Source organism: Gopherus flavomarginatus, chromosome 6 (assembly GCF_025201925.1).
Source record: "Gopherus flavomarginatus isolate rGopFla2 chromosome 6, rGopFla2.mat.asm, whole genome shotgun sequence".
Lineage (NCBI taxonomy): Eukaryota > Metazoa > Chordata > Testudines > Testudinidae > Gopherus > Gopherus flavomarginatus.
The window spans coordinates 5,991,184-6,016,420 of record NC_066622.1 but is presented as its reverse complement, the minus strand read 5'-3'; the positions used below and the strand labels follow the sequence as shown (position 1 = coordinate 6,016,420).

The 25,237-nt window shown below is 45.4% G+C and overlaps 1 protein-coding gene across 7 annotated transcripts in view; it reads left to right on the top strand.

The window, feature by feature from the left end:
• Positions 1-24,061, top strand: part of PRICKLE2 (prickle planar cell polarity protein 2) — a 190,596-nt gene extending 166,535 nt beyond the window's left edge. For all 7 annotated transcript variants that reach the window (XM_050957332.1, XM_050957337.1, XM_050957334.1 and 4 more), the window contains 2 exons: positions 569-1,432; positions 22,802-24,061. In XM_050957332.1, coding sequence (XP_050813289.1) covers positions 569-1,432; positions 22,802-23,670 — 1,733 coding nt within the window. In that variant the 3' untranslated portion in view covers positions 23,671-24,061. The remainder of the gene's footprint in view (positions 1-568; positions 1,433-22,801) is intronic.
• The last annotated feature ends 1,176 nt before the right edge of the window (positions 24,062-25,237 follow it).

Below are 25,237 nucleotides of genomic sequence, written 5' to 3'. Positions count from 1 at the left end.
TAATTAAAATAAGTTTGGGCCTTAAAATATACAGGGAATAGAGCAGTCAAGTACAGGGATGGGTTTATATCTGGCTATGTCTCATAACTGGGAAAGCAACACAAATACCTCTTCTGGGTTGTTGGTTTTGGGGGCTTTTTTTTAAGTAGCTAGTGGTTTTATTGCATTGACTTCAACAACTTTGTGAAGAACCTTTCATGTTCCTACCATTTTAAATATGAAATAACTTTTTAAAATGAAATAACCCCTGACTCAGTTGTGCCACCTTTCCTCACATAAAGTAAGTCCCTGGGTTAGGCCTTGAACCTGTGAAGACTTATACTTAGCTTTACACAATTCAGTAGTCCTGTTGAAGTTAACAAATGAGTGGGACTATGTGTGGATTATTTTTATGCGCCTGCTCCACAACATGAGGAAAGGTGGTAGAATTGGGGCCTTCTGTGTTTTCATTCTTGATTTATCTTTCGTGCATTATTAGAAAATGAAACCACTGAAATTTCTGGGGAGTAACTTCCAATTCATGACATAGATCTTACACTTTCTATATTTTTTTTTCATTCCTCCAAAGGTATTGACCAGGGCCAGATGACTTATGACGGCCAACATTGGCATGCTACAGAAACCTGTTTTTGCTGTGCTCAGTGCAAGAAATCCCTACTTGGTCGACCTTTCCTACCAAAACAAGGGCAGATATTCTGTTCGAGGGCATGCAGCGTGGGTGATGATCCTAATGGCTCAGATTCGTCAGATTCGGCATTTCAGAACGCAAGAGCAAAGGAGTCCCGCCGCAGTGCCAAAATTGGCAAGAACAAAGGGAAAGTGGAGGAAAACATGTTAAATCAGTGCAGTCAACTGCAAGTGACCTCAAATAGACTTTCTGCAGATGTGGACCCACTGTCACTACAGATGGATTTGCTGAGTTTGTCGAGTCAGACTCCTAGCTTAAACAGAGAGCACATATGGAGGAGCAGAGATGAACTCTACCACTATGGAAATCAAATGGAGCAAAGTCAATCCCAAAGCCCCTTGCAGCTTCTCAGCCAGTGTAATATAAGGACTTCCTATAACCCAGGACAGGTCCCAGGCACTCAACCAGATTTATGGGCCAAACATTTCAGCAATCCAAAGAGAAGTTCATCTATAGCGATGAAGGGGCATAATGGAAGCTTCATCCAGGAGTGCAGAGAAGATTATTACTCAGGAAGGCTTAGGTCACAAGAAAGCTACAGCGATATGTCTAACCAGAGTTTTAATGAAACCAGAGGAAACATCAAAGTTCCAAAATATGATGAAGGGGAAGAAGGCGGGATGTCTACCAAACAGTGTCGAACAAGGCATCCAATCAACGCACTTAAATTCACTGAGGACCTAACACCCACTGAGCAAACGCCACGGGGCTCAATGGAGTCCCTCGCCCTTTCAAATGCCACAGGTAAGACACTACAGGCTAGTACAATGTTCTGTTGTTAATCCTGCAGCCAGACAGAAAGGTAGGTGAATCTACCTGTTAAAACAAAATGATGGTTTGCTGTGTGGAAGTAGAATTGCAGAGCTTTGCAGCAGCATAGGGAATGCATGTGGTTGATGATGAAAAGGTAGGGATTCCTCCCGAGTTTGACAATCTAATTGATTTTGCAATGCAAAAATCAGAGTCTGAAGCCCTGCAGCTGTGTGGTGGAGCCAAGCAGCAGCAGAGCTGGTGACCTGCGTTTGAATCCAGAGGGCGCTTCCATGGATACTGTGTTTTCCGTTTTGACTGTCCATTGTGCTAGGTGCACATACTCATAAAATCCCTAAATAATTAGATCAAACAAAAGAACATAAGAACGGCCATACTGGGTCAGACCAAAGGTCCATCTAGCCCAGTATCCTATCTTCCGACAGTGGCCAATGCCAAGTGCCCCAAAGGGAATGAACAGAACAGTAATCAAGTGATCCATCCCTTGTTGCCCATTCCCAACTTCTGGCAAACAGAGGCTAGGGACACCATCCCTGTCCATCCTGGCTCATAGCTATTGATGGACCTATCCTGCATGAATTTATCTAGTTCTTTTTTGAACTCTGTTATAGTCTTAGCCTTCACAACATCCTCTGGCAAGGCGTTTCACAGGTTGACTGTGCATTGTGTGAAAAAAATACTTCCTTTTATTTGCTTTAAACCTGCTGCCTATTAATTTCATTTGGTGGCCCCTAGTTCGTGTGTTATGAGAAGGAGTAAATAACACTTCCTTATTTACTTTCTCCACACCAGTCATGACTTTATAGCCCTCTATCATATTCCCCCCTTAGTCTTCTCTTTTCCAAGATGAAAAGTCCAAGTCTTACTAGTCTCTCCTCATACGGAAGCCGTTCCATACCCTTCATAATTTTTGTTGCCCTTTTCTGAGCCTTTTCCAAGTACAATATATCTTTTTTCAGATGGGGCGACCACATCTGCATGCAGTATTCAAGATGTGGGTGTACCGTGGATTTATATAGAGGCAATATGGTATTTTTGTCTTATTATCTATCCCTTTCTTAATGATTCCCAACATTCTGTTGGCTTTTTTGACTGCCGCTGCACATTCAGTGGATGTTTTCAGAGAACTATCCACAATGACTCAAAAATCTCTTTCTTGAGTGGTCACAACTAATTTAGACCCATCATTTTATATGGATAGTTGGGATTATGGTTTCCAATGTGCATTACTTTGCCTTTTTCAACATTGCATTTCATCTGCCATTTTATTGCCCAGTCACCCAGTTCTGAGAGATCCTTTTGTAGCTCTCCGCAGACTGCCTGGGACTTAACTATCTTGTATCATCTGCAAATTTTGCCACCTCACTGTTTACCCCTTTTTCCAGATCATTTATGAATATGTTAAATAGGACTGGGCCCAATACAGACCCCTGGGGGGCACCACTATTTACCTCTCTTCATTCTGAAAACTGACCGTTTATTCCTACCCTTTGTTTCCTACCTTTTAACCAGTTATTGATCCATGAGAGAACCTTCCCTCTTATCCCATGACAGCTTACTTTGCTTAAGAGAAGACGTTACACACACTCCTCACCTGTTCAGCTTCATCCAGAAATCACTCCTCCATCTAACTCCATTAACCCCCCCACTTTTGAGTCCGCCTCTTCGTAGAACCCTTGAGGATATGGCAAGCTTTGTAGTAGGCCCTGTCAGTCAGTAGGCTTGGGTGTTGTCAGACCAAAAGAGGGAAACAAGGTCAAGAGACCAGCCTGCCACCATTTCTCTCTTCCATGGGGACCAGTGGCCAGAGCATCTTAGCTGATCTCATGCAGCACGCATCTATTTGAGAGGTGTCTTTGCAACATAAATGCTAGTTGATCAGAACTAGGAGAGAAGGGCAAGGTGGAGGACGAATGAGGTACATGCCCTGTTGTGTCTAGAGAATAGCAAAGAGAGGAAAGAAGACAGCTTGTGCCCCTCTTCTGGTCTAGCTATGCAGAAGCAGGGATACTGAGCAGCGATAAGAGTGAGAACACAGTATGTGACAGCCAGCAGTGCAACCTCCCTGGAACCTAGAAAGTACCATACAGTCTGTAAGACAAAGGTGCATGCAAGTCATGGAGTGTCCTGTCCGCTTTAACTGGGGGGGAATCCCAGAATTTACAGGTTTAATAAGACAGTCAAGCATTGCAAGACTGTGAATTCACCTCACTTTGATTTCTTTTATTTGTTTACTAAATATAATTATTTCTGGAGAGGGGGGTTAATGTATTTCAAAACAAACCCATCACTGCTCTTTAATCCTTCCTTTAAAATCATTAATGCCAGCTGCTGAAGAAGAGCTGGAGTTTAGCCACAAGAGCCCAAGGAGCTCCCCTAAGCAGCAGCTGGGACCAAAAATTATTTCAAAATACTTTGAAATATAACCCACGACAGGCCCACAATGAGCCCTCTTTTGTGTAGTGTTGTTTCCTTTTTATATACACCACTCTCCCCTCCCCCCCACGACGGTAAATGTATCCAAATGAAATATTCAGTATTCGCTTGGTCTGACTACATTTTGCTTTTCATTCCTTAGCTGCAGCAAAGCGTGTGTGTAGAATAAGCCTGAGGGGCTTAGGAGATATAACACATTAGTCTGCAAACAGGCTTTATGTTTGATTCAGACCCCAGTGCAATGGAGTTTTTCTTCAGTCGACAGTAGTTTACGTTATCAGATGACCAGGCTAATCTGGCACAGCTAACAGCCTTTCCTCAGGAGTCCCTAAAGCATGAAACCTCCTTGAAAAGAAAATGCCAAGTATGGTTTGTTAGCCACAGATATTTACTTTGCTTTTTCCCCCCTCCTCCCCCCCCCAGGTTTTTTTCTTTTCGGCCAAGCTTTGTTTGGATTCAGGCATGTACGGTCCCCTCCCCCCAGAAAATCCGATCTACCTCTCATGCTTTCACCTCATATCTAGCTGCCTAGAAATGGCTCAGAGTCCAGTTGCATGGGCTGCTATTGTTGTTATTTACAAGGTGCTGGCATATGCTCAGCACTGTACGAACAGCTGCGAGGCCCTGGCCAGCCCTTGAGAGCTCAGGGCAGACCAACCCCACTCAGGAAACACAGTAGGGACAAGTCTAGAGGTGTCTCTGAAGCCCCTTTGTAGCATCCGGCTTTGAGAGCGGAGAGGGGTTAGTGGAGACTGAGTGAATTTTAGAAGGGTTATGAATTTCCTTGGCCTGAACCAACAGGACTCTTTTGTTATTCCTCTGCCCTCAGGACAAGCTTATGGGTTCTGGTGTGTTTGTCTAGGAGGTTTGCCAGCGCCATACCTGGAGTTGAAATAATCTGTTTCCAGCCAGATCCCCGCTCAACTTCCATAAATTAAGATCAGAATAGGACATAAGAGGAAGGCAGTCTTCCCACCCTACATACAGTTCAAAAAGGGAATCTGAAATTGAGGACAGAGATGGCAAAATTCAATCGCTTTCAGAAATCAGTGTACGCATGTGTGTAGGTGAAAACAATCTGAGAGCCTCAGACCCACACCCTTAATTCTCCCGATATGGAAACTTTCTTAGCATAAATAAACTCGGGCCGCACTGAGGTCTGTTGCTGGATTTGCAGCATGCAGGCAGTGTACAGCTATTTCAATAATTATTTCATCGTTTGGAGCTTACATGTAACAAGTTATCTGGCCACAGATCAAGAGGCGGGTTTTAAAAAATGGTTTTAATTATTATGATGCAAAATATCTCTATATTTAATCTTAGGATATCCCTTTTTAAAGCATTACGGGGAAGTTTTCAGTGGCACTCAACTCCCAGTTGTACTTTTGAAAATCTGCCCTTAAAATCAAACTGTCCTTCCAAACACTTGCTCTATTAATGTCTGTTAATTAATCTGTTCCTTCCTGCTTAGTTTTCTCTACTGGAGAAGTAGTTCAGAATGCTGCGGCTTGCGTTGAAGGTGTCAAACAATTACTTACGAAATCCAGGTGATCATAGTTCTCAATGGTAATGTGTATTACAGTGGTGCCTAGCAGGGCTGCCCAGAGGATTCAGGGGGCCTGGGGCAAAGCGGGGGAGCTGCGGCGCTTGTACTCACCCGGCGGCAGTCCGGGTCTTCGGCAGCATTTCGGTGGCTGGAGGCCATTCAGTTGCTCTGCGTCTTCATCTTCGCTGAAATGCTGCCGAAGACCCAGACCGCCACCAGGGCTCATGGGGCCTGGGGTCTGGGGAAAATTGCCCCACTTGCCTGCCCCCTCCTCCCTCCCCCCCACCCCCGGGCAGCCCTGGGGCCTAGAGACTCTGACTGAGATCAGGGCTCCATTGTGCTGGGCACAGAACAAATAGAATAAGAGGCAATCCCTGCCCCAAATTATCCACTATCTGAAGAGATAAGGCTGACTTGTCTTCTGCCTGGGAGAAGAAAGAAAGGATTGTTATTCCCATTTAATAGATAGCAAACTCAGGCACAGAGAGTTTAAGTGACTCGCCCAAGGTCACACAGGAGATCTGTAGCAGAGCTGGGAATTGAAGCCAGCTAGGATATGTTCTGTAGAGCAGTGGAAGAGAAAACTAAGTACTTCACAGGCTACCTTGTTTAGCTGCCCTCTCCTCTCAGAGGCAGGGCTTCTTTCTCCCACCCACTCTGCTGTTGCTCAGCCCATGACACAGCGTGCAGCTCCCACATGGTGTTTTACTTTTCACGATGGCTCAGCCTGGCTTTTGGAAAGCACTCAGTGCAGACCCCCTGCAAAGCAAATGCCACAGTAAATATGTCACAAATCAGAACCAGCCTACGGTGCCTCTTGCTCCAGAGCACTGCTTGACACAGCACTAAACTGCAACTCTCCTAAGTGAAGCGAAGTAAACATGCAGAGTCACTCTATCCATGCAATTTGCGACTCCCACCAAGAAAGCTTGAGTGCATTTTTTTTGGAAAACACTCCAGCATTTCCCTTTGTCCTAAAACACTGAAAAAGTCCCTTTAAAATTCCGTCTCCACACAGTTGCTTCACCTTATAAAATACACTGTGTGGAGTGATTAATTCTGACTCTGTGCAATATTTTTATGACATCACTGAAAGCATTTATTTTATATAGAGCTGAAGGGCAAACAGTCTCTGACCTGCACAGCACATGTTACAATCTGACTGACTCCATCCTGGGAGGAAATTCTGCTGTGATGTTTCTATTAAAGCTCAACCAGTAATTAGCTGGAGGTGCCAGGGAAAGCAGATAACAAACCAGGTGTGTGGCTGGAGTCCATTTTCTATGGGTAAAAGGCTACCTGTGTCATCCACCTGTGAAAAGTTATTGTTACTGTTATATCTGCATTGCTGTCAACAGTACCTAGACACTCCGACCGAGATTGAGGCTCCACTGTGCCAGGTGCTGTACAAATGCACAGGAAGAGACACCTCCCCCCCACAAGAGTTATTGTCTAATTAAATAACAGACAAAGACTAGAAAAACAAAGTAGTATTGTGGCCGCGATACAGGCAGAAAATGCAGGCACAGAGAGATTCAGCAAAGCACGTGGGCAATCCCATTTTAATCAACCAGGTACTGACAGGCTTTGAGGTTCACACACGCTTAAATGCTTTGCCAGACCATATTCTTCTAAATGACTTGCCTGAGGTCATACAGGAATGTTATGCCACCGGTGGGAATTGAACACAGATCTCTTGAGTCTCAGTCTAATGCATGGGCATCAAGCAGATCTTTCTTTCCTCGTGGTCCTACCTAGTAAATGGTTGTACTGGATGAACAATAAGTACTGGAATGGATAAGTATGCACCAGCAGTGACTTTTGTAAGCCAGACTTTTCACTCGTGAGAATGGCATGAAATCCTACAGGGTTCTTTCGAAACAGATTCTACTTAATCCCTTTAGAGCCAATTCGAATGAGTTAATTAAGATACATAACACTAATGTTAAGGGCAAACCTACTAAGCGCTCACCCTAAGTGTCTGGATGTGCTCTGGTGTCACACCATGTATACTAATCTATTGAGATTCAGTTAGACCATTGAATCTGCAGTGTTAGCCATAACCCTGCATTTTCTTTCTGTCTGTGGATTTAAATTAGATCACTAGCGGTCTATTCTCCCCTAGCTGGGCATGTATAATCTCCATTAACATTTATGGGACGTAACCACACACGCCAGCAAAGGAAAATAAACTCCTGATTGTAGTTTTTGTCTCTCATTTCCCTGTCGGGTTTTTTTAACTGTGATTTATTTAAATGTTTCCCTGGCTGCAATATCAATTGTAATCTGTGAGGCAATCTGAATTGCTACAGTGCCTTCGCTGAGATTAGACTAATCTGTCTAAATGTATAAGAAACAGTTTCGGAAGTAGAGGCGGGAGGAGAAATGCATTAGTTTTCCAATGCAGCCTGGAGCCAGCCTCGTCTCATTGGAACTCTGTGAGAAAGCCAGAGAGCATCCTCCTACTGAGATCAGATGGGCAACTTTACAGAAATTCTACTCCCAGCAGAGGTTCATAAGAGAACCGAATTGGCAGGCCCAACGTTTGGCCTCCAAAAGAGTGTGCGGCAGCATTCTTAAATTCCCAGCTGTGCCATCTTTCTAGCCTCTCTGCTGGCTTCACTCTTGTGAACAGACAGGGTGCTGAAATATTAAAACATTTGTGCTTTGGAGTTCTTCAGAGAGCAAGGAACTCTTCGTTTTCAGTTATTTGTTGGCCAACAAGAATGGAGCCACTAGGGGGAGTATATCAGCATTTTAGCATTCTCACAGCTGCAGTTCCAGTAACCTCAGCATTCTGAGTTGCTCTGCGATGGGTCACCCAGCTTAGAAGCTGAGATGTTAAGACATTTGCAGCTCACTCTTTGAAGGGCTGCTACTTTTTCCCTGCCTATCATATTCAGTTTCCTTTGGCCAGCCAACTTTGGGAATCTCCATTAAATGGAAGTTTCCAACATCACAAAATTAGCAGCAGTAGATTCTATCATTGAAACAGAAGCTTTGGTGTAAACCTTTTTACATTCATTAAACTGGCAGGATGCGAGTGTTCTGGGGTTTGTGATCCTTATCTCATGAGAACAAGCTGATCCTGCCAGAGATTAAGCACAACCTGGAAGGCGTTCAATCCCTTATAGAATTGAGCTTGAGTCCAATAGTTGTCTTGTTGCTATTGTCATTTTAATTCGAATGAGTGTTTCATAACCTTGTCAAAGATGATACAACGTGTTGTGCATACTTAGCAGCCAAATTATCAATAAAAACTTCTCTCTGCTGATTCCGACACCAGTTGTCTAATAGCCCCCTTTAAGAAGGACTGTCAAATAAGAGTCTCTTTGTTTGCAGACAACTTGGGGAGGTATCAGAGATTAGGCCCACACTGAATGATGACACTGTTGGAGGGCTCAAAAGGAGAAACAGATTGTAAACAGAAAACCAGCTCGATGCAGGTTAACAACACAGAGTCAACTCCTGCCCTCGTTTGACATAGGTGGAAATCTGGAGTAACTACTGTGAAGTCAATGGGATTCCTTGGGGTGTCAATCAGGACAGAATTGGGTTCAACGGGTATAGGGCAGGTGTCCATTGGAGTTATTTATATCACAAACCATTTAGAGACCCCAGTTAGGGTCTTCTAAAAACTGAACAACCAGCTGTAAAAGGCAGTCTCTGACCAAAAGAATTTCCAACCTAGGGTTATGGCGCGATGTAGACTGGTGGAAGAGACAGACAAATGGGCGTTAGCGGAGTAAACACGGTGGCCATAAAATGAAAGCGTTATGCTTAAAAGAAGGCTGCAATATCTAACAAAGCCCCAGTTCTGGAATTAAAGTGGAAATTCCAGCTGAGCTTTATAGCAACTCAAGTAGCAACTCTGACCGCCTGTAAACAGAGAGGGAGAGAATTACCAGCTCTGCTACCCTCAAGTATTTTCTGCAAACTATAACTTCATGCGTAAAAAGGGGAGAGAGGGATGTGAGACCATCACAATAGAATCATTTCATGTTGGCATTGAATGAAGCACAGGGCCTTTTATGATGGAAAAACCTTTTTAAAAAGGTCATCTCCCTGTGCCAAGTCAGCCGTAGTTGGCAAGACGAGACCACTGCCATAGGAATCTCAGCAAATAGCCTCTCATCCCATTGGAGCAGCTCTGTTCCCAGCCTTTCATGGCAGCTGCCAAGCCCATCTGCCTCCCTGCATCAGACAAAGAGTCAGAAGCGAGGGGGTGGAGAGAGTCCGTCAGTGTACGGAGTGGAGTGGCAGTGGCAGAAATGCTGACCTGACGGGCTCTTTGCCTTCAATCTGTTTCCCTTTCTTCCTCCAGGTGAGGAGGGGATTTGAAGCTGAAAGCTCTGCTTGCAGTTCAGACATACTTGCAAAACCGGGGGGCCCAAACTAGCCTCTCCCTTTTCTTTGTTGCTGCAAAGGTAGATGAAAGATCATGGGTTGGGTTTTCCAAAAGCCCACTGATGTCCCTGGTAGCTGGGGAGCTCTGTGCGGCCAATGCTGAGCGCTGTTGAAAATCCCACTCCTCGCGTATTGTTTTCTCTTCCCCTCCCGCCCACATTGAGGATGCGGCTGTTCATGGCAAGGCGGAGGATGAAAAGCCAGATTGTTGTACCATCGAGTACACCGCTAAGCAGCACACTGCTCCCAATTCCATTTAGCTGATGCTGGCTTTTTCACTGGCAGCAAGACCTCTCCCAGATCTTCAGCCACGCCCTTCCCTTTCCTTCCCTTCCCTTCCAGCCCCAGAAAATGGAACATTTCTTTCAAGTCACTACGGCAACAGCTCTTAGCAGACTTGGTGCAACTTCAAAATATAGAGAGAGACCCTTGCATTTCCCAATCAAACAGGCGAAGCCTGAGATTCTCCTTCTGACAAGGACAATATCAAAGTGTATTAACTCTGATTAGTACACTCTGTGCTCTCTCGTTTTCCATTCCTTCATTCCCCTGGACGTTTGGCCTGGAGTCTGTGTGTATATTGAGATGCTCCCGCCTTGCGTGAGTACATGCTAGTTTGCTGTTGTTGGATCTCTGGTGGTAAACACTAGGCTGCTGGCATTGACTTTTATTTTAGACAAAAGCACAGAGGCATATGCTTTGCAAAACAAAACGAGACCTCAAATGGACCCTTGGAACCCGATATTGTTGCAACAAAATAATTGTGCATCAAATAGTTGTGCTTCCCTGACCGGTCAGCCACCCTTCCAAACCCAGGACGTTGTGTTCTAGGAGACGGAATCCTGTTTGTTTTGTGGAGAGTCATAAAATCTAGCCTTGGCCACTTGGAGGGCTCTGCAGACCCTTTCTCTAATGTGTGTGCTCCCTTGTTTGCTCACACATTCTCGACTGTTGCTCTCCTCTGAACAGTGTTCATCTTTCTCACCTGCAAATCAGTTGTCGGGAGAAAAACTGAAATTAGTTCCCAAAATGATGCATTGAAATGACAACCGGCCCCTTCCTCGTGCACATCTAAGCGTTTCAGCAGCTTTCTTTCCTATTGAAAACTCCTCCATTGCAAAGCAGGCAGACAAAAGGAGCAGCAAAAGGATTCTGCAAGAAGTGGGCTGTCTTTTCTGGCTGCATGCAGAACAGATCGGGGTGGGAGGGAGCCCTGTTTGCAGAATGACTGGTGTAGAAACCTGCCCTGATTATCCCACTGAGTACCCCAAAGACTGCGGCTTCACTAATGTGGCATGGCAGATGAGGAGGTTACACCAGGCACACTGCATTAATAATTTCCAGTCAAATCTCTCACCCAGACAGTATTGGCATAGTGGCTGTTTTCAGTGTACTGGGTGTCTGAGCTGTTTGTGACAAGAAACGTATCCTGAAATCATTAGAAAATAGTCATGATTTACAGTGCAGCAAGCTGCACAGCCGAGTGTCAGAATCGTGAACAGCTTGGCAGGCACTTTGCTTGTCTCTGAATTACAAGGTTCCTTGCCTTTCTCTCCCAGCCTTGTTTACTTTTAGCTATTTCCAGTGGTTATATAACTGTTCCCTTTTATTTCTGCAAATCCCAAGGTCAAAGTGGAGTGAAGCTGTGCTATAAGCAAGTCACTGACAGCACTGCTCCTCTTCCTCTTAAGTTTCTTTCAATTCCTGGGGTGGAATTTAAGATCAAGCCCATTTCATGGGCTGTGGGTTCTTAGAGAAGTGCCTACGTAGCACTGTAGAGACAACCAGAATCCAGCAGCTTCAGGGGGCATTTGGGGGAGGGAAGGTTAGAAGTGAAAGAAGCTATCCTGTTCTGTTCTGTTCTGCCTGTGGAAGTTGCGGTTAAACAAAGCTAATCAGGGCATGCTGATTTTGGAAATGTGTACGCTCAGCTTTACACATTTAACACACTTCAGACCTGTTACTATGCCCCACAGAGGACTTGCTTTCCATGCCCTGTGGTGAGTGTAAGGAAGTGGAGTGGTAGTGAATTGCTGTATTCACAAGTGGTATAACAAACTAATCAAGCATTATTTAAACCTCCTCTCTGCCCAGTTCAGCATGGGCTTAAGACCAATTGCTGTCAATGAGACAGCACGAGGGTGGGATTTAAGTTGGTGTTGTGCAAAAATGTTCACAGTGAAACTGTAAAACCATTGCAAAACCTACCTCGTGTCTTGTGCATCATCACAAGGTTCACAAAGCTTTTAGGGAAACTTGAGCCTGGTCTAGAGTGACCTCCAGATGATGTATGCATTCATCTACAGTCTGGTTTTCCATGGCTTTAGCATGGAAACGGGTCATTGCTACTCGTTTTGTCTGAAGCCCTGCCTACATTCGAGACATTTGAACCAGTGTAACTGTGTGTGGCTATCCGAGTATCCAATAATGATGTCACGGCATCTCATGTGTTTTCTGGTGGCTGCACAGTCCGATCTGTGAGGAGCAAGGTCACGAACAGATGTCACGTAGGAAGGCAGAGCCTCTCATTGAAGACTTGGCATGACGCTTGGCCCTTTTTTCATTATTTGGTGCATCTGTCTTTCTCCAAATGTTTACAGTTTTTATCGATAGTTGCTCCCCATTCAGGTCTGTCCTTGGCTGGATCCTCAAAGTTACCAATATGCAGCAAGAGTTGAGATTCTCCTTGAAGCATTTACGTTGACCGCTCTTTCTGTGCTTTCTAGTGTACCTATGTCAGTGTAGTGGCACCACTGCAAACCCTTAATGGAGATTCACTGCACTGACATCAAATGGGGTTTGTACCAATGAAGCTTAATCTGATGTTACGCAAGGATGCTGTTACAGGCCGTGAGCCTCATTTGACCTTTGTACAGTGTATCTACATTAGGGGGAGTGTACTCCTGTAACTATACAGTTGTTAACTGGAAGTAGTGTTGCTTAAGATCAATTGCTGTCAATGAGACAGCAGGAGGTAGGGTGACCAGATGTCCCGATTTTATAGGGACAGTCCCGATATTTGGGGCTTTTTCTTGTATAGGCTCCTATTCTCCCCCCACCCCACCCCGGTCCTGATTTTTCACACTTGCTGTCTGGTCAGCCTCGCGCGGGCAGGAGTGGGGACACAGATTTCTCGCCTGTAGATGGAATCAGTCTTGCTTTGAGGCTTTAGTGTTGTTTGGAACTGGAAGTTTACAGGGTGTGATGAGATATTGCAGTCCCCCGTCACTCTAGCCTTTTTATGGAAGAACCAAGTGTACCAGCACTGCTGCCATTGAAGTAACTGGAGGCTCAATTTGGTCCTTGGTTAGAATTTCATGGTGTCTTGATGAGACAGGTGTTTTCATTCAACAATTTGACTTGAATCAGCAAAACAGGATGCTTGGCCTTTCGCACTGTGCCATGCTCTGGTAGCACCGGGGAGCCATCTACCTTCAGCCAAGTCACACGGCAGTAGGCTTGGCAAGGCCACACAGTTGTTCTGGCTTCTCACATTGAGGCTTTGAAGAGTCATCAGGAGATGGTGATTTAATCCCAATCAAGAGGGACATTTCAGAAGGTCCTGCAGAGGTGAGGGGAAAAGAAAAACTATATTTGTACAATAAAATCGTTCTCCAGCCATGGGCTAGAGTAAGTTTTCCGCTCCCCTGGATAGTCTGGTGAAACAGATTCTCAAATTTCTTTAATAGAAAAATATCCTTTGCGTGGCAGGGACCCTCTCTCTTTCTTCCAGGGTAACATTTCACTTGATCGAATTATGAACTGTGTTCCCAGACAAAACACATCATTAAGCTGGAGCTAAGGGGGCTGTAAATGAATATCAGTAATTTAAGGGGATCACCCCGGATTTTGTAGTTGTAATTAAAATACAAATGTCAGAAAAAAGAGACGATGGAAGGTTAATGGTACATTCATCTATATCATGGAAACACAGTTACTCATTCCTCCGTGGAGGGTCAATACACATCTGAGACCATAATCGCGACTAACTAATATGAAACCGTGCTACCGCTGGATGCCCCGGGACCTGAGAACATCTCAAACCCTGCAGACACGTGTATTAACATTTGGTGATGCTGACACCTTGAATCTAGGTCATTGTGGTTTATAAGGCAAAGCACAGACAGCCTAGCTGCAAAGTCACATTGGTTGTAAGAGCATCACAGCAACAAGGAGCCCAGAGTGAAAAGAGTTAAGAGTTAAAATGGGTGACACCTGGTTAGAATCCACTTATTGGCACTTGCTTGATTGAGCAGGAGATAAAACACTTAAGCAAAGAAGTTATTATCTTTCATTATTGTTACAGTAAAGCCATTATCCTGCAAAAAGGCTTTTGCATGTGCCTAACTCCATGCACTGTGACTAATATCTTAGGAGATATCCCATTAAAGCACTTTTTGGCCCAAAGCACTTTACAAATGATATAGATATGATGCCCTTAATTGCAGCTGCCCCTGGTGAGGTTAGGCCCGCCATAGCAAAGAGGGAAGCCAGCTTTTCATTATCTGGCAGGCTGTGGCGTGAGACCGGGTGCAGGAGAAGGTTGGTACAGGACACCAGGGCACATCCGTCGCGTGATGGATGCATGATGGATTTTCTGATGTTTGGACAGAGCAATCAGGATATTTGAGCCAACCTATTCCCTAGGTATAAACCTAGCTTCATGGAGACTTTTAGAAATCTTAGCCCTATTGAAGTCAACGGCAAATTGACATCAGTGGGAACAGGATTTCAGCCTTGGTGCTTGGATCACTAAGTCATCTCCTGTAGCTCAACCTCAAAGCTTCAGTTGCATTTTAGGTGCTTTAGGAATTCCACAGCCTGTGGTTGTGAATAGCCTAGAACATATGTCCTTGCTTTGCTCACTTTAAGAGCTCCACAGCATTCCTAATATCTGCATCAATGCCATTGATTAATGAGCTAATTTCCTCCAGCAATGTCAGACCAGTGAAACGTGCCCCTCAATGCCAAGATCAACAAGATTAAAACAAATTTGGAGTTTCTAGGCCAAGTTATTTTTTGACAGATTAGGAGGCAAAATCTTCTAAAGTGAAGCCCACCTCATTTTGTTTTGAACCCTTCATATTCCACCAACACCGTCTCCAATTTGCTTCAGACTTGGTAGGAAAAAAATCATGCTGGCATGACTTTCTCTTCGTGAAGTTTCAAGTGGATTTGGTTAGGTTTCGCAAAGTTATTTTGAGTCAAGTTCAGCCAGATAATGAAAAGCTGGCTTCCCCCTTTGCTAGGGCGGGCCTAACCTCTCTCCACGGGTGTGGTCAGAGTAGCAGTGTGACGCTGTGCAGCTGCTGGACGGCTGACTGACTTCCTGTTTGCATTGGAGTGTCTTTCCTCTGGGAACAGCGTTGGGGGCTTCTCAGAGTGTGTGCTGTAGTCTGCCCTGGGATTGTTTAGCTGTGATTATGGTAGATATTCTCAGAACTGGGTTCATGCTATCACCAACGTTTTCCCCACTCTTCTAAATCTCGATGGGTGTTTAATAATGAGGCTCTGTGGGTGAAGAGCCCCAGAATCCCATGGACCCTAAGAAGTGCTGCTTAAACCCCACTATTAGATAACACTGCATCACTTGCCCTATAGTCTGAAATTATTTCTCTATGTGACTCTCAAGAAACCTAGCTCAGTGTGTGTTGTGAGTGGGGAGAGTCTGGAAGGTACTGAGCACAATTAAAGATCTATGCCCAGATTCACTGAAATCATTGGAAGTTAAGAGGCTTAATACCTTTGTGGATCTGAGCTGTAAAGCCTGGATCGCAGATCTGTCACACCCAGTTTTATATCTCCATTGATGTCAATGGGGACACACTCATGTAATGGTTACAGACCCCATGTAATGGAGTGGAGACTCACGCTCACGTTTCCTCAATTGCGCCTTAGTCGGGGAACAGAATTTATATTAAAATGTTCTAGGAATCCAATTGGGAGAGAAACAATTCTGGAGCTAGCACGAGCCAGTCTGGCTCCTGGTATAAATCAGGGCAGCCCAAAGGCTGCTCTTATTTACACCTGGCTGCCCATGGCCCCAAGGTATTGTTCTGGCATCTGGAATTAGCCAGACTGCAGAGGCGCTCCTGACATGCCCTCTTTTCCCAGTCACCTCCCCCATGCTCATCTGCTGCGATAGGACGTGGCTTAGAGCTACGTCAACTCAGCATTAGCTGAGGATTCCCTCTATGCTGAGGACCTGGTTAAACTGGCACCTGGCACTCTGGGGCCTGTAGCTGGTACTAGGCATATAACTATCCCAGTACTCGGCCTGTTACAACCTGCCACTTTCAAACTGCCAGCTCAATGGTACCTTGAGGCAATGTCGATAAATGTCATGTGTAAACCGAAAGCTTCCACATCTGTCTCGTTAACTGTACGTTTACTGTTGGTCATTTGTATTGCAGTAATGTCGAAAGGCCTCATATCATGCAGTAGTTCTGCTGCACGATAGGTTGAGTCAGGGGAACTGCTGTTAACTACTGTAACTGTGGTTAAGTGTATGTGTGTTTGTGACTGTATCATACACACGTTGTCTCAGGGCCAGATTTCCATAGGGAATTAAGCACCTAAAGATGTAGCTGTAGGCACTTTTCTGCATCATTAGATGCCTAAATAGCTTATCTGCTGAATATCTCATGGAGTTTACTTTTGCATTTCTCTAGAGCCTTTATCAGAGAACCTCAAAGCACCTTCAAGGCCAGCTCCAACCCCCTCCTGCCCCCACTTCCTCGGTCATAGAGGTTCCTACAGTAGCAGGGAGCAAAGGTTATGAAGCAGATGCACGGTGTGTACAACAAGGCACATCACTTGTCCCAAGCTTTTCCTGTGAGGAGACGGGAGGGAGAAAGCATGGGAGAAATTTGGGGGCGCTCTGGGGGCTTTTAGCTTTTGGAAATTGGTCCTATTTTTAACTGTGTAATTTATATATAAAGTCTTATCTAGGCCCAGGGTATTGGTGAGTCCATCGGAGAGGAGAGGGCCTTTCTCTTTGGCAGACGTTTAGCTTTTGCTCTAGAACTTTTCTTCCTCCTCCTGATGCTCTGTCTGCCCTTTCTGCAGTTCCTATGGTGCCTCTTGTCCCTTTCCATCAACAGGCAAGTATTGCATTGCCATCACATGTTCTGTTGCCAAGTAACCATTGGCCATGTTTATCCTCTGCAGTTCTGTTTGTTTTCACTATTACAGCTGTTGTTACTTGCACTGACACTCTTGGCTTGAAGCTCTGTGGGTTGATGGGTTGCCAGTATACAAGAGTGGGACCACATGGCAGCCAACCAGAAATCCACATGCTATTTATTTTTCTTCTGACCCAATTGTACAATGTGGAAACACATTGCCATCCTCAAGACATGGCCTGGGAGCATGTATCCCTACCCAGCTCAATCTCTAGCCAAGTTTTTAAGGAGGTCTGTCTGGACATTCAATTTTTGTCAGTTAGTAGCAGTCTTGTCACACCTCTGATGCTTGTGGCGTCCATGTGATCACCAAACACAAATTTCAACCTAATCATCAATGCCCTAATGACCTGCCCTCTCCTCCTTCGGACATCTTTGAAAAGGCTAACAGCGCTAAAGGCCAATAGAAACGTCATTGTCTATATGTTGTACTCCCTTCCACAAACCTGTCTGTCTGACTGTCTTTAGGTGGTGAACTCCTTGAGGGAGGGATTGTGTCTCTTCTGTTTGGAAAGTGCCTAGCAGAGTCCCACCCAAACCCCCCACACACACACACACACACACCTCAGCCTTGTAAACTGATATGTCTTTTAAAATGTAAAAATGGACCGGAAACAGAAAATGTTTAACAGTTTCCCAATATTGCACAATATCACTAACGTAAGAAAAAGTATTTAACAAAGAATATCAACGTTATTAATACTCTTTTGAATACGGGAACAACCAAGCAAGCACTCTTGGATCAATAACCCTCAAAAGCAAAAAGCTCTGTCTAATTCGCTATTGTACTCCAGCAATGTCAATCTTGATAGCCAAAACTGATGAAAACTCCTTTTCTTATCTTTTAGATTTTCCACATCTTTCTTTTGTATAACGTCAGTTTGCAAGCTGGGGGTCGAACTCAGGCTGTCACTTGATGAATTACCCTTTTGTTCTTTTTCTCTGGGTAACTTTATTAAGAATTTATCCATTGATTATTATTACACAAAATTAGTGGGGTGGGGCCGAGGGGTTTGGAGTGTGGGAGGAGGCTCAGGGTAGAGTAGAGAGTTGGAGTGCGGGGTGTTGCCAGGGAAGAGGGGTTCATGGTGCAGGAGAGGGCTCAGGTCTGGGGCAGAGGGTTAGGGTTGGGTGATGGCTCTGTCTGGGGGTGCAGGCTCTGGGGTGGAGCTGGGCTGGGATGAGTTCAAACTTTGGGGTGCAGCAGGCAGGCTCTCTGGGGGCTGGGGCCACAGAGGAGGCCCCCATAGCCCTCTCCCCACCAGCATCAGCGAGCTCCAGGGGAGGGGCCCTCATCTCCTCCCCCTCCCACCCACCCAACGCACATCCGTGCCGCAGGCTACTGCTCAGGAGGTCCAGACAGGATAAGCCTAGTGGGACAGAGGGGTTGCCATGCCACTGCACTTTCTCCCCTCCTCCCTGCTGCCAGCGCCGCTCCCTTCGCAGGGGGCAGCTGCCCGCTCTCCAGGGAGCAGGTCAGGCAGGGACTCTTGGGGAAGGCATGTGGGCGCAGTAGGCGGGGCGGGGGGGAGAGACCCAGCCCTGAACGTTGGTGGAGCTAGGCCCCTGAGGCCCTGAATTTGCTGGAACATGGGCCCATACAACTCATCACCCCTGTCTGGAGACACAAATGCCAAAGGAGCAGGCAGCTGATGTGAGCTCCCCACCTTCCCAGGGGCCGTGGCCCTTGGGCTTCCAGCTTCCACCCTGGAGCGGTGGGCGGCAAGCTCTGGCTGTGGGGCTCCATTCCTCGGCTGCAGGGCTTCAAACTCTGGCTGCGGGGCTCCATTCCCCGGCTGCAGGGCTTCAAGCTCTAGCTGCGGGCTCACCAATCCCCCGTTGACTCTGGACCCCACCACTTCCCACCCACGTTGTCCAGGGCTTAATTTGTCACCCAGCTTGTGCTGCGGCTCAGTAAGTCTGCTGTGGAAAGTGATATTTGTATGTTTGTTAATATCACTTTTCACAGCCTCTCACCTAGCTAGTATGTCCGCTGCTGTGAAAACTGACAGCAGACTTACTAGCTAGCAACTCTTAAAAAAAAAAAAAAATCAAAAAAGCCAAAGAAATAACAAAAAAAGACAAGACCTTGCAAAGCACCTTATTTTGTTTCTGTTCTGTTTAGGTCCTGTAAAGAATAAAGACAATTGCACATTATTTTGTCACTGAGTCAGCAAAAATCCCCAATGAAATAAATTACAATGATTTGGACATGGATATGTGCATATTTATATTTTAGGAAAACTTGTTAGAGCGGCCCCCAGCAAGAGTTGGTGGCCGCACGCTAAGGCCACCAAAAAATTTCTTGTGAGAACCCTTGGCCTAGCGCATCCTGGGCACTACCTGAAATAAATGATTATCTCTTTAGAATTTCATATCTCCAACATAAGAGCCCAGTGTGATGGTGGCACATGCATTTCCTTTAAACGTGTCTTGTTTGGTAGGATTAAGGAGCCTCTTATATCTCCTGAATAATTTAAAAATATTGTTCAGCTCTAGATCTACTTCCATATTTATTTAACTCTCCCTAGACAGTAATTTTTATTATTACTGATGATGAATTAAAGGAAACGGAGTGTTTTTAAAGCATGGGACTGCAAGTCAAGAGAGGCGGGTTCTAATGTCTGATCTAGAAGGCTTGCTGTGTATGCAAGGCAAATTATTTGCACTCTCTCCCTGTGTCTGGGTCATAGGATATTGAGGCTTAATCCATTGCTGTTGAGGAAATACACAGAGGTATTTGAAACTATATAAATACAAAGTGGTGCTGGTGTTGCTTATTGCTAAAGGCCAGTTATTCCTCATTTGAAGCTGTACGTCTTCTCTTAGTGACATCCTGAAACTGACTGCTGTAGAAGAGACTGGTGTGACAGAGTGAGGAACAAGGAGCAGAAGATAACTGTTCAAGCAGCAAAGATTCATTTGCCAGAAAAATAGCAATAGGGATGATGGAGTGGGGAAATGAGGAAAGGAAAAATGAAAATGGCATCGAGCGTAAAGCAGGACTATTTCTAAACAGACATTATGGGTGGAATTTTCAAAAGTGTGCAGGGTTGGCCTCACTCTGCTCCCATTAAAGTCAGTGTGGCCAACCCCAAATTTCCAAAGTCATGAGTCTCACCCCTCCACCATCATGAAATTGGCTTAAAAAATAAAAATGCACCATTGTTTTATTTGCCTTCTGGTGTTTGAGTCTTTAGGAGTCACATTTTTTAGCTTTTCTCTGTAATCATTAGGTCTAGAAATATACTTTGTCTAAAATGAAAGCTGAGATTCTCGCATAATAATTTGACTCCAGGAGCTGGGGCTTGAAGAAAAACACCAAATATTGTACGACTCGTGATAAGAGTTGGCAACATTGCAATGGTAACACTCCCATTGGCTTCAGTGGGAGTAGGGTTAAGCCAAAACTGAGCACTTTTGATAATCCTGGTCAATCTTTGAAGTTTTCTGTCAAATAACAGCTGATTTTCAGGGACCAAATTATGCAGAAAGTCCAGAGTAACATCTTGATTTTGACAGAAGTGCTCTAGATTTAAACCATCATTACTGAGAGCAGAATTTGGCCTTAATAAAATGAAGTTTGCCAGAAAATGGCTTATGCCAAAGAAGTCAGGATGTAGATTAAGCAATGGAAAGTTTTATTAAGAAAAACAAAGCAATTTATTTATGAATTTTTTCAATCAATTTGCAAAGCAGACTGTCTCAGCAATGGCATGAGGGGCATGCCTCATGCTTTAAACCATGCTAATGCTGCAGAGATCTTACCAATTAGTTTGCACTGAAATGTTATCAAAAAATGCCAAAGTCAACTTTCAACATTTGATTTGGAATAAACTATACTTCAGCTGAAATAGTTTTTGAAATGTGGCACCTAGAGAATGCAACATGAGCATTGGGTACAGCCAATTACCAAGCAGTGCGCGGATACTCCGAGCCTCTCCGGCTGGGAGAGCAGAGCTGGGAGGAACAATAAAGAACATTGGCTGTAGTCTAGTTCCCGGTCCAAAGGGGATGGTGAGCTGACTTGTGCTCTTGTAACAAGCCCTCTACTGCCGCTGCAGAGAGTCACTGAACTCCAATCCAGTTGCCATTCTGTACGTCTCACTGCTAATATTAGCCTGGCTCCCCCATCCTCCAAGAGGAGGCTCTTAGACAGAGAATCTACACAACGATCCCTGATAATTCCCCCCAAATTAGGCAGTTCCCCAGGGATCAATAGAAGGCTAGGGCCATTCTGCACTGGCAACCCCTGCTCCTGTGTAGCAGTCCGGCTCCCCTTGGGGTCCTTAAGAATCCCACCACTGTATTGGGGGATCTCCATGGCCCTGGATATGTGCCTGCCTGATTCCATATACCTCCCCACCACAGCCTAGTCAGGCCCCAGGCCCTCCATCAGCCTGACGCACAAAGTGGGCAAGTACACAGTGCCATGGAAGCAACTGTTTCCTCTTTCCACACCCACATGTGGGGGACAATGTGCACCACTGTAGTGGACTGGCTTGTGCAAGGGTGGCCAACCTAAGCCTGAGAAGAAGCCATAATTTACCAATGTACATTGCCAAAGAGCCACAGTAATGCATCAGCAGCCCCACATCAGCTCCCCCCGCCCCCAGCTCCCAGTGCCTCCCGCTCACTGGCAACCCCACCGTTCAGTGCCTCCCTGCACCTCCCAATCAGCTGTTTCATGGCATGCAGGAGGTCGGGGGGGGGAGGAGCAAGGGCACAGCAGAGGAGGGATCGGGAGGGGGTGGAGTGGGGGCAAGGCCTGTGGCAGAGTCATGGGCTGAGCAGTGAGCACCCCCCGGCACACTGGAAAGCTGGCGCCTGTAGCTCCAGCCCCAGAGTCGGTGCCTATACAAGGAGCCACATATTAACTTCTGAATAGCCGCATGTGGCTCTGGAGCCACGGGTTGGCTGCTCCTGGGCTAGTGCCTAACTGCACCACTGCCCTCTCCTGGATGACAGAATTGCTCCTCTTTGGGTCACATAGACCCTATATTGCTAATAGTCTAGCTGAGCTCAAGTGATGGAAGCCTGTGCTTTTGGACCAGTGTCTGGCTTCTGTCACTGCTATTACTGTGATATTCTGGTGGCCTTGGATTTGTGACAGTACATTGCTCTGTCCTTCCGGAATAGCTCTGTGTCACCAGTGTCCTCCACAGGATGGCGTATGGGTCTGCTCAACAGTTTGTGGCCATGTCGCTGCCTAGTGGCTAAACAGTATTACACGAGGTACAGCCCTGACGTCTCTGAATGGTGTCTGATCGCACCACTCATTATTACAGTGGGCTGTCATAGGACAGAAGGCCTGATACTGCTACAGAAGCATGAACGTTGCCAGGGATAGCACTGGTCATTCTCACAAAGTTTCAGTCATGTCCTAATAGAAATATGAGGGGAGACTGGGTCCAGGTTTTGAAAAGTGACGGGTGATTTTGGAAACCTCCAATTTTTGCAGGGGGAGGAAGAAGGCAACTTGCACCACCTTAAAGCAGCCTTGATTACTAAAGCGAGGGTGCTCAGCTCTTTCTGAAAATCACGCTTCCTTCAGGTGTTTCAAGTGAGGCACCCAAAATCACTTCTGTCCAGATCCTCAGATGTGATTCCAATGGGAGTTAGGTCCCTAAATACCTTTTAAGGCTCTGGGCCTTGGTTGCTTTTGACAATTGGGATCGGCTTTGCCAAGCAAAGTGCAGCCCCTTGCATTGTGCTGTTGCAATGGAAGATTCTCATGTTAACGGCCTTTTTTCTCCTCTTCACCACCAGGACTCTCTGCGGACGGTGGCGCCAAGCGCCAGGAGCACCTCTCTAGATTCTCAATGCCTGATCTGAGCAAAGATTCTGGAATGAACGTCTCGGAGAAGATGAGTAACATGGGGACGCTGAACTCCTCTGTGCAGTTTAGAAGTGCCGAGTCCGTCCGTAGCCTCTTGTCTGTGCAACAGTACCAAGATATGGAGCCGAACCTGCGCGACCTTGCCAATCCTGCCAATTACAGAGAGATGCCATCACATGGAAGGATGCATCAGAGTTTTGAGTATGACAGCGGGATTCCAGGGAACAAAATTCCTGGACAGGATAGTGCTAGACTTCCCCCTATGAGCGAGCGCACACGCAGACGAACTAATCTCCGGGATGACGATCGGCGTTACCGCCCACACAGATCCCGGCGGTCCAGACGCTCCCGCTCGGATAATGCCCTCCATCTGGCCAGCGAACAGTGCTGTCGATTGAAAGAGAGGCCCTCGCTGCGAGCCAGAGAGGACTATGACCAATTCATGCATCAGAGAAGCTGCAGAGAGACGATGGAACAGGGCCCCCGCAGAGACCTGTATGGTCAGTGTCCAAGGACTGTGTCAGATCTTGCTTTGCAGAACCATCTGGGGGAGAGATGGGGCCCCTATTTTGCCGAATATGACTGGTGTTCTACCTGCTCCTCCTCTTCGGAGTCTGACAATGAAGGATATTTCCTTGGGGAGCCAATCCCGCAACCTGCCCATCTCCGATACGTTACCAGCGAGGAGCTCCTGCACAAATATGGATCATATGGCATGCCCAAGTCTTCCACGTTGGGTGGCAGAGGACAGTTGCACAGCCGAAAAAGACAAAAGAGCAAAAACTGTATCATATCGTAACAGGGTCACTGCCTGGGCACGTTCTGAGAATGTAAATTCACTCATAAACTTGCACTGTTTTAGATCTTCAATGCGCTTTTTATTGTAACAAACAGACCTGAAGACTGGGGATTTGTAAGAAGATTGTAAATTGGCTTCTATAAGTAGTCATAAATCATTGGCACGGTGAATATATTTTGCACATTTTACTTTGGAAAAAAACGATTCACTTTAGCCTGTAATATTTACCTAGTGTTTTTCCTCTTCTTCCTAAATACTGCCACTTCTTTAAGTCCAGTTTGTCCATCTGTTTTAGTTACCACTGTTCACTATAATCAACAGCTTGCGAATAGCTTGTGTTCTCCTAATCCGCTTTGGTTTTCATTACCCATTTTGGTAAGTAATTGGTCTCTCAGTCAGTGCTGGAGTCTAAGTTATTTCCATGATTGTTGTAAATGCCATGTAAATGAGAGTTTGGAGAAAATATTTTTGTATTTTGTAATATCAGAGGAATTTCTATATCTTAGGAGTCACTGGGAAACTGCATGCACATTCATTATTGTTTTCAGCCAGAGCTAAACAAATGGTACTTCACAATTCCTTCTCATTTTGCCATCAAATGTATTAAGTATATCAGTGAAATCTTGGGGCGGGGGGAGGGGTTAAGTCTTTTCATTCCTGGTAAATCAAAAGAACTTTTTATGCTTTGTTCAATCTTAAAGAGGCCTAGATGGCGTTTTGGAGTCTGCTCACACCTTCGATTTTCAGTTACTCTATCCATGACATACAGGAGTCTTTACAATTGCAAAAGTGACTTTTTCGTCAATTAGAATAGAACCAACTACCAAACGTCTGCAAAGTTTTAACAACCAAAGTGGGGGAAGGAATTTTCCATCTCTGTAGCGAATGCTGATGTTACTAAATTCTGAACTATTATTTGGAGTAAATAAAAGTGTAAATGGTGCAATTGTGTGATGTCAGCATGACGTTGTTTTGAGTGTAGAATTGTTTTATGGTGCTCTAGTTTCCTGGATTATGTTAACTGCTGTTCGTTACCAAAAGGAATCTTCAACACCGCCTGCTACATAGATCATTATAAAATGAATACAAACTAATCACACTGGGCTTAATTCCAGCGTGGAGCTATGCCCTCCACCCCAAGCTCCCTTGGAGGTCAATAGGAGTTTGGAGTGTGTAGTCCCAGGATGGGATTGAGCCCATTATTTGGAGCTAGAATCAATCTACAAAAGCATCAACATGGTAGAGTGTTATATAAATAGGACTCAAATGTATTGTGCTATGGTGGATGTGAGTTTTTCTCTGTATGCTTTAAACCATTTGAGTCCTGACATGAAGGTGTGTCTCATCCTAGTCTCAGATGGGACAATGAAGAGGGCAGATTTTCTGTAAGGTTGTAATATGGGTGCAATTTCTTTCACATGTTCCCAGCAGGCCAGGGTGTTGCCAGCTCACAACAGCTTTTGTACTATATTGTGGAGGGTTTGGGGACTCAATCAATCTCTCATTGGAGTTGATGGTAAAATTCCCACTGATGTCAGTGGCAGAAGGAGCAGAGGTACTAAGGTAT